Source organism: Lolium rigidum, chromosome 1 (genome assembly GCF_022539505.1).
Source record: "Lolium rigidum isolate FL_2022 chromosome 1, APGP_CSIRO_Lrig_0.1, whole genome shotgun sequence".
Classification (NCBI taxonomy): Eukaryota; Viridiplantae; Streptophyta; class Magnoliopsida; order Poales; family Poaceae; genus Lolium; species Lolium rigidum.
In genome coordinates, this window is record NC_061508.1 from 55,755,793 (window position 1) to 55,765,908 (window position 10,116).

At 42.8% G+C, this 10,116-nt stretch overlaps 1 protein-coding gene across 1 annotated transcript; it reads right to left on the reverse strand.

The window, feature by feature from the left end:
* Positions 1 to 3,772: 3,772 nt before the first annotated feature.
* Positions 3,773 to 10,116, reverse strand: LOC124708149 (potassium channel KOR1-like). Its single transcript, XM_047239839.1, has 13 exons — positions 10,040 to 10,116; positions 7,706 to 7,930; positions 7,294 to 7,357; positions 6,846 to 7,185; positions 6,433 to 6,728; positions 6,219 to 6,299; positions 6,023 to 6,121; positions 5,659 to 5,880; positions 5,365 to 5,553; positions 5,115 to 5,190; positions 4,727 to 5,021; positions 4,123 to 4,237; positions 3,773 to 3,859 (listed from the first exon to the last, which is right to left on the reverse strand). The coding sequence occupies exons 1-13, from the start codon at positions 10,114 to 10,116 to the stop codon at positions 3,773 to 3,775; spliced, it is 2,166 nt and encodes a 721-aa protein (XP_047095795.1).

A 10,116-nucleotide genomic window follows, 5' to 3' on the forward strand; every position in this document is an offset into this window, starting at 1 on the left:
TTGGTCTACTTGACCTACGATTTGGCAGTGCTAGCAGATGTAGCAGGTTTGTGCCCCAGGAAGGCGAGGATCTTCTTCAAGTGAGGCTTTGCAGCCTTCACCAAAGTTTTCCATTTATCCTTGTTCATCCCTTTGGGGTCGCCAACCTTCGCCCAGTCGATGTTTTGGCGACTGTCGGCAACTAGAGCTATTGTTCCCTCGACTCCAACCTTCAAGTTTTCCTGCCGGTAAACCAAGGCAGGATCTTCTTCACCTCGGAAGCGATGCACATGCTCAGAGAAAGTCTCAGGTTGTGTCTGCTTAGGAAACAAGTGAGGGAATAGCCATTTAAACACGACACGATATTCAGAAATATTGGTCCGCGCCAGGTCGCCGTGTAGCTCAAGGATGGAAAGAGTGTCGAGGAGACGGTCTTCGGCACCCTCGTGTAAGGTAAAGTCCTCACCCATCCTCCCTGCTGGAGCAAAGCAGAAGTTCATCAATATTCGGCGAAGAAGGTAGAGACAAAAATAAAAGCAGGCGAAGGAAGGTACTTACTAACAAATTGTCGGTTCTGGGTTTCCAAACGTTCTATGATGGCATTTTCGCGCGCTATGTGTTGAGATACCTTGGCACTCAAAGCATTTTCAGCTTTGTGGAGCCTTTGGCGAAGATCTTCAACAGTAGCAGCATCTCGTTCAGCTTTCTCGCGAGCCTTTTCGCTTTGCTCAAGCTTAACAGCGAGCTCGTCAGCGTGTTTCTCGGCTCAGTCGAGGTTTTCGGAAAGGAAGGTCCAAAGGTCAAAATTTGTCGTAAAACACAAAAAGTGGTTTGCTGAGAAAAATGGGGTATACAGAACAAAGAGGGTGTTACCTCTCATATCTTCGGCCGCATCGCGGTACCCAATAAATTGGGTCCCAAGCTTGATGAGATGCTTCATCACATGCTGTAAAGAAGAGCATCAGAAAACAAGTTCAGAAGGGAGAAAACTCGACAAATGGTCAAAGATAGACTGGCAAAGCAAAATAGTAAATCAAGATGAAAAGAAGACTTACATCGTCCAAAGCAGAAGTTGAGGAACCTCCCGTAACAATCGCATGGCTATCGCCAGCCCCAATCCTTGCTCTCTTCGGCGAGGGTGCTCGGGAGCTGGCTGTAGGAGGTGAGGTTTCCATGTCTTGTTGATGGGGAGAATGAGGACGAAGGGGCGATTTTATAGAGAGGAACCGATCTGTCGCACAGTTGGATGAAAGGAATATGCATCTTACGCCTTACGCGTGTCAATAAGGGTATAATCGTCTTTTCATCAAGAAGTTACTGGACAGAAGTTATTGCGCGTGTGCCGGTAATTACGGAGGACGTGTGTCCCCCACTTGCGCAACGTGTCGACCGTGCAAAATTTTGGACCCCACAATTCAGAGACATGACAGGAGTCGTTGTTCTCAAGGAGGTGGTTGCGGCTGTCGTTAGCAATGATATCATTGTGAAGAAAAACATCGAGTGCTCCTACCAAAACATAACGACAGGGATAACAACGAGTGAGCCAATCAGAAAAACATCGGGAGCTTATGATCAAATACAAAGCTTTTGGTCATACGCTCGGGGGCTACTCTTATCAGAAATATGGTTCATATTTCTGATAAAAGAAGGGAAGCTGGAAAGATAGCGACAAAGAAAGAAAAAAAGGTGAGCCTACAACCAAGTACAAGCACTTGGCTGTAGCCTCGGGGGCTACTCCCATCGGGAACGCTGGTCGCGTACCCGATGAATTATAAGGAGTCATATTGAGCATCTTCGAGTTAAAACATAACTCTTCATATACTCCCATCGGGAAGTAAAAATAGCAAGTCATCATATGACTTGAGTAAATATGCCATTCCAGCATCCGAAAAAGGCACTCGACAAAATATTCTCAGAGTGCATCCATCGTGAATAAATCTCTGAATGCCGTAATATTTTACGAAGGTAAGACCCCGGGATCCATCCTGTGTGGCGTGGTATCGCAAATGAATACGCTCTGCTACTTTTTTCTGTATCAACATATGCGAAGAAAAATCCTAACGGACGCGTTAGGTACCCGATAAAATATGACTGGAATTCAGATCATGGTAAGACCTAAAGCGGCACATATCAAATTATGCTAGTATACCGGGGTCGAGTCCAGGGACTTGACCTCGAAGTAGGTTTTTGCGGGATTGCCACAAGAGCAGTTAACTGGTACCTGATCCGTCGGATGAACCAGCCCCATTTACCATTATCCCTGCACAATATATGACTGTTCTAGGAAAATTATTTAGTGACTCAAAGAAATTATGCGTTAATTGTAATGATGGAGATTTTACTCGATTCTGCGATTCAAGCAAAATCTCGGGGGCTACTGACATAGGCATCCGCAATGAGCCTGCCGAAGAAGGTACCCGGGGTTTACTGAAGGCCCACGACCCGAAGATCACAAAGCCCGGAAGCCCAATAAGGCGTCGATATGGAAGATAGAGATGTATTAGGAATAAAGACTTGTAACTATACGGGACGAACTCAAAGAGTCTTCCGCAATTTGTAACTTGTACATCACGAAACCCTCGGCTCCGCCTCCTATATAAGGGGAGTCGAGGGAGAAATAAAGGATCGATTCAATGTCAACACAACTCTAGTTTTTAGCATTCGAGTACCTTTCCGGCTGAAACCTTCGAGATCTACTTGCCCTCTACTTTCCACGAAATCCTAGTCTACAACTTGTAGGCATTGACAAGTCGATACCTTGTCAATCAGCAAGTCACCATTCCATTCTACTTTCCATCCCATTCTTTGCGACTAACTTCACCATGGGACCAAAGACTTGTCCCAGGATGGCAACAGACTATGAATCCTTGCATCGCTCCCTCTGAAACCAAACACTTAGAAATAAACATGGTTGCGCCTGACCGAATCCAACTAATCCGAAATCTCCAAGCATGTCATCCATTCGAGTTAGCCGGCGGAGCCATCCAGAACTCGACACTCTGGCATCAATGAGGGCAGGCATCCAACAAATCTTTGTCATGGCGTGAGAGTGATCATAGGACCAAACCCCCTTTATTCGAAGCTAGGCTGGCAGCCTCCACACTACCGGTCGTCACCGCCTACTAAACCCACCGGAACTAGGCCGACATATCGAGGGTGGTGGATCAAGATCCACATCACCGCCACTTCCACATGATCGCACCGAAGTGCATCATCGAGGAAGAGAAACAATTCCGCCGTCTCAACAAGAGGACTCCGCCTCGGCCTACGTGCTCGACGAGAAGTACTCACGCCGCTGTAGCCTCGCTTGAACATTGTCGCTGCGATCCCCCCCCCCTCCCCAGCTCCTTTGGTGTTGGGGCCCGCCGTCGGTGGCAGCAGCGGCGAGAATCTACACTGGGGAGGAGCTTTTGGTACTAGCTTGGGCTGGCCACAATGCCGCCCTTCTGAGGGCTGAACATATATTCCAACATTTCCGAGCTCCACTTCTGAGGGGAGTCAGTTTGTGCAGATCTCTATCCACATTGCATTTCGATTTACATTCATTTCCAATAACTTACAATCTGTGCGTATGGAAAAGTAATTTATAATCTGTACATTATATATGAAAGAGTTCGTTTTCTTTCTTATATCTACATGACTACATCCGTACAACAACCGGCATGCAAAAAATGCTATGCAAATCTGGGGAGGCTAATCCTACAGAAGTACTTGACAGGAAAAGTTAAAAACCAAATTCTTATGGAAGAACATGGTTATTCTTCTTATTCCGCTCCACAGCCGACCTGCTCTACTAGCTCTGTCCCTCGCCATTGACTCCGATCAAATAGAGCTTCTGGCCATCGTAAACCATGTCGACGTCCTGCACCCTTGCGCCATCCTCACCGAGCAAGCGCAAGCACGAGCCGGATAAGCTCAGCTTCTCCTGCGCTGACCTGATGAGTCCATCTATTGTGTGAGGAATCCATAGCACCACCCCCTCTTCGCGCTCGGAATCACTATCCCATGGATGGTTTGGAAACACGGAGCATCGTCGCGGGTGCAATGTATCTGCGAACGTAAGCATATTTTGTGGGGGTTCAGAAAGAAGCATAGGTCGACGTAATTTCACGGAGGTTTTGAGTTTATGAGCTTGCCTCTCACTTCATCGCCGCGGGCGGGGAACTTAGATAGCTCGTCCGATTTTGCTTGTTCCAAGAGCATCATAAGAGGCCTACGACCGTATTTGCGCCCCTCGTCTAGCGGAGTAGTGCCCCATCTGCATACATGGCAATTTCAATATCAAAGTAACACACTTGAAAGATGAACTTTTAGAGCAGGTGCTTGGTGAGCACCCGTATCCACACCGTCTGTGCTGCATCAAGATTCGCGCAAGTTCTTTTTTTCCCCTCTCAAATAATTTTTTAATTTTGTATCTCTCACACCACACATTGTTTAAACTCAAAAATTTGCAGATCACTTAAACATAACAATTGGAATGTGGGAAAAATATTTTGGATTTTTTATGTCATTATCAACATATGTATTTCAAGAATTTTTTTTGAATTTTAAATAATTTAAAATTTAAATTTGCACGGAAAAAATCAGAACTATTTTTCCTCCATTATATTTGTTATTTTCGAGTGACTTGCAAAAAAATTTAATCAAAATATTATATAATTTGAGAGATTAAAAAAAGTCAAAAATTGAGAAGGTGCGTGGAGCGCACCTGCTCCACCACACTTTTCCCAATATATTTTGGTGGTACCTGTCAGTTGTGAACACGCTTGCACCTGCGTCTACCAGCATCTTCGCCATCATGTACAAGCCCTCCGCGGCGGCTATGTGGAGTGGAGTGCGGTGGTCGTAGTCTTTTGAGTCTGGATCAGCACCGTAAGCTAGAGCCCTCCGAACAAAATCAGAGTCCCCCTTTGATACTGCCATGCAGAGATGGCTGCCACAGTTCTCGAGATTCAGCTTTGCTCCTTGGCTGAACAACAATGTGGCCACCCGGTCATGCCCCTGCTTCACTGCCTCCAGCAAAGGCGTGTTCCCAAACTTATCTAGTTTGGAGCGAAACACAAGTGTGTAATATGTGTGACCGATTTTGGTGTTATAAATTACATTAATATATGCATTGAACTGTGTGAGCATACCGGTGACATCGATATCGGCGCCTTCATGGATTAGGAACTGCGCAACATCTTCATACCCTTTGGCAGCTGCGAGATGCTGTGAAAACGATAGTGCTTACATCATACATACATTATTCATTATGAAATGCACAACATTAGAGATTATATTTATTTTTGAAAAGGGGAAGACCGTCATCTGCATCGACTGATGTATGTAACCTCACAATCTGGATTATATGAGAACTTCAAAACCATTACTAAAGGTTCATACCAAAGGAGATCGTCTATCATAATCAGTGTTCTTTGGATCGGCTCCTGCTCGTATTAAACTCTTCAGCTGATGAAGGTCCCCGTAAAAGGCGGCGCTAATTACTCTTAATGTCAGCTCTGCCTCTTGCTTACCTATATGAAATGTGATATCTGATTCTAGTAGTTTGACACGCCCACCGCATTCATTATTCTGCAGTTAGAGGAAGCACATCAAGAAAAAGAAATAATATCCTTCAATCGTGAAATTTGGTGAAGTAACAACTATCTTGCTGATTGTATATGTTGTCTTGTGTACCTCGGTGAGGTTGCTCAAGACTTTTCTTCCATCAATGAAATAGATCTCCAATATGTTTGTGAAGGACTGCTTATCAAGACGCAAGAGCCTGCAAAGTTCACAAACACGAACACTGTACGGTTGTGGAATATTGCAAATTATAGCGATTTCTCCAATAGAGCACCCAGGTTCTAGCATCAAAATAGTCTCTTCTTGACCATCTTCACCAATGCCAACACTTTCCTGGATGTTAAAGAAACATGCCACAAAGGGTTTTACAATGTGCATTACTTTAATTTGTAAGGTGCACAATACGAAACTCATATGACTACCCACTACCCAGAAACAAAAATTATTAAGCAATAATCCCTAGGCTTGAACTCACCAGTGCACCATGACAGACAAAGTATATCTGATCAACTGCACTTCCTTGTTCCAAAATGACCTCTCCTGGTAGGAAGAATTCTTCTTGCAGCCGGATCACCTGCCAAGCGAAAGAACGTGATGATAAATATTGAACAATCTGTTGATATGCATAGATCAATATATACAGTTCGACACAAGAATAGAAGAGTACATACAATCTGTTGAATGAATTCCGGTGAGCATCCTTTGAATAGAGGAGTACTATCAATGTATTGCTTGTACAGTGTTTCAGAAATCTGCAAATATAATATAAGTTGTAGTTCATGAGTCAGGTAGTCAATTGATATGCAAAGACACAGAAACTTATGCAGAATTGGTACTGAAATCTAAAAGTTTCTGAAAAGAAGTTCTTTAAACATAACTCATCACCTTTGCACGAATAGAAATTGGGATGTCCCGAAGAACAGAAGCTTCGGTGTAGCTGCTCTCATACTGCAACCTTAAATGCCCCTTGATTTGTTCTCTTATGTCCCTCCCAAGTTTATTTCTGTTCATATACCTGATAACTTCTTTCATTTTGTCCCTAAATCTCTCAGTTCTCGATCCTTTGACAATAAGTGCAGTCATGTTACCGATGAGATAAGCTCCAAGAATCATGTCAAATGAAACATAGATCATGACAAATATCATTTCCCTGACATTTACAGCATGAATGTCACCATACCCTGCAGAGGGAAAACGTCTTAGTATTTTAGGATACGGGAACATTTATACGTCTATGGACATGGAGATGCAATGGCAAGAACTTTGAGTTTACGATGACATCACGAGTCAGAACTTACCAACAGTTGCCATGGTGACGATAGCAAAGTAGAATGATGTCGTATAAAGCTTGACAAGATCAAGCTCCCTGAAATTATCATAACTGTAATCTCCTAACCTCAAACTCCCTATCCATGTATAACCTTCCATTGATTCAGGCACCGTTGTGGCTAGGTAATAGAAGATACAGGCTGCTATGTGTGTACAGTAGAGCTCCACAACTATAAGTTTCACTATCCTTGTGAACAGATAATTCACACGAATGTCCTTCTCCAAATCATGAAAGAATTCTGCGATCTTCAAAGATCTTGTTAAGCGAATCCACAAGAGGTATCTTATTTCCTCTTTACTGCCACATGCCTGTAATGGAGATCAACATAATAGGCAAACAATCGAAATGTTAACCACAGAATAAGCTCCACACCATATATTAACCAGTGAGATTCAAATCGTTAGCCAAAGGGTAACCTTGTAGATAGCATCCCATGGGAAGCAACCAAGGAGATCGAAAATAAAACTTGATTTGCAATACCTGGATTCAAAGGTAAAAAAAACAGCGGTTGAAATTTATGTTCAATTATTTGGAGAACATGTTTCAGAAAGTACAGTTGCCTAAATAGGAGCCCTCTTGTACGAGTGCAAGAATAGAAGCTTTTTTCTTCTCTCATGAAGGAAATGTGCAATCATTTCAGCAACATCCAAAAAACTGAGATTTGCAACACATTACTCTTCAGATCCCCGTTTTAATGATTCTGATGATTTATACAGGATGGCGTGCAAACATAGGAGCATCAAGAAAGATGCAAATGTAGTGTAACACAGGGCAAGTTCCCATTTAATATAGTTCAAAACTATTCAGTCATTAGATGAGAAATGTTACCTGAGAGCAATAGAGCTCGGATTGCATACGATGCGGTACGTGTCGGGGTCGCGGTAGGCCACAAAAAACTTGAGAACAATATCAATAAGGAAGCCAATCTGACCAACTATGTCCAGGACGAATAGCCTCGGAGGGAGTCCCCTGAAGAAGCCAAATTCGAAGGGCGTAGCGAAGGAGCTGTACACTGCCCAAACCAATATGAACTTGGTCCATAACTGATACAACCTGCAGGAACAACATCCCCAAACAGAGAGTAGATTAAGTAGCATGGATGAATAATAAGCCATCAACTTTCAGTACATGCCAATTCACAATTTTTCGTATTGATCCCTTGAAGTAGAAACTTAAAAACCAGTTAAGTAGCCTGCTGAATTACAAGTTTCAGAACCATTAGCTTCATAATATTGCGACTGCATCCTTGCTGAAATGCATAGTGTCAACAACTCTTTTAATCATGTGCGATCAGTGATAAAACAAATACACTGTAGTCTATAGACATCAACCACGTAATTAAGTTGGTTTTCAAAAGATTCCCCACATGACCGAACTGTCCAAAAAAAAATTAATACTCCAGCTTAATTTAGGCCATTCAAACTATCAAAGTAGCGCAGTCTCTATCGATCTAGCAAAGTCAGCGAAGCAACAAGAAGGAATTTCGGGGAGCATGACGTTATCAAAATCATCACAAGTATCCGTACATCTGGTTGGCCTAGAAGAGGGAGGTTAGCTATGCAAGTTGCTTATCTGTCATAATTTGATAAGCAGAGACATCTCCACATTGTAATATATTGTTTGGAAAGCTGGTAGTAATAGCTACTTGTGCATGTAGGCAGTTCAAAAAATCTAAATCCTCTCCATCACGCATGTTTGACTTAAAAATAGTACAGTAAAACATATGTGCTACCTCCAGTTTTACATTACTCCCTTCGCGCTATATTGAGCATACATACCACAAGTGGAAGGCATACAATGTTTTGATGCTGCCTGGAGACAACAAAAGAAAGCAAGGGAAAAAAGGGAGGTAAAGAGACGAGAGTCACGTTAGAGCAAAGATTCAGAAACGGTACTCTGAACCTGAATGAACAGTACATTACATAAAAATCTTACTTCCCTTTCTATGAAAGTTGTCTTAATTGTGTTTAAATTTGGATGTATCTAGCTATTGTTTAGTGCCTAGATACATTTTTTGATAAAGTTTAGACATGTTTAATGGAGTATATCCAATCACGATGGCAAAGCGATCTTGTTTAGTGATTTTCATGTTAAAAACAAAAATCTTGTATGAAACTACAAGAAAGAGGAACACCTGTATCATATTGTGCAAAGGGCAGGTAGAAAAATCTAATATGCAGTGAGGATAAAGAGACCTATAGGCTGTATCTCTACGAATTATATTTGTTCAATAGACTTGTGCAATGGCAATAATAAGATGGTAAGAAACAAGTTAGATAGAAAAAATAAAAAAGAATCATTTTTTTGGAAAACAATTATGCATGTAGGTAGTAGATGCATGGGCATGTAAAATCTAAAACCTAAACACAAAAGTATGTAACTTGGAAAAAATAAAAAATTACCTTACATACTACTTTTTTTCGATAAAGGACGCTTTATTACTTTAAAAAAGCAATTACACCCGGCTTCTGCATAACCAGGATGCACACAACCGTTTATACGTCTCTAGTCGAAAGACTGGAAAAACGATAACAAGGTGTAATACATATCGAAGCGATGAATTATAGAATCATGGGATCAGGGGTACCCACCCTCATTCACTTCTTTCCCAGAGTCACGAAACAGGTATGTTTACGACAGAACATTTCACACCCTAATGATTTTCAAACAACCATTTTAAGTTCACTGTGATAGCAGAAGACATCAATTTATTCACTGCGGCCAACAATCCCTAGACTCTGAAGTCTGAGCATGCTACGTCACTGTGCTGCCACATCTTTTTTTTCCTATCCGAGCAGGCGCAACTAGCAGACTTGAAAGAAAAATGTGCTGTGTTTCGTTTTGTAATTCTGGTTCTGTTTAGTTGCAGAAAAAGCTAGCAAAGCTATCGGCATTTATTTTTTTCGAAATGGAGTGTATCTCCAGCATCTGCATCGATAGACGCATGAAGTCTTTTTTACTCGCAAAGCTGTCAGATAGGAGCGGAGCCGATCAATTTTCCTCAACATGCAGCGGCCCAGCGTGAAGCGCCGACGAGCAGAGGGAGTTTCAAGCACGTACGGGTGGATGATATGGCCGTGGATGAAGCCTTCCGCTCCGTCGACGGCGCCACGGAGGCGTGGCCGGAAGATCGCCAGGCGGCTGTTCCGAGACGACTCGAGCCGGTCGTTCACCACGTCCACCTCGTACTCCTCCTCCACTTCCTCGTCCACGCTCCTCTTCGACCCCAGCCTGCCCAT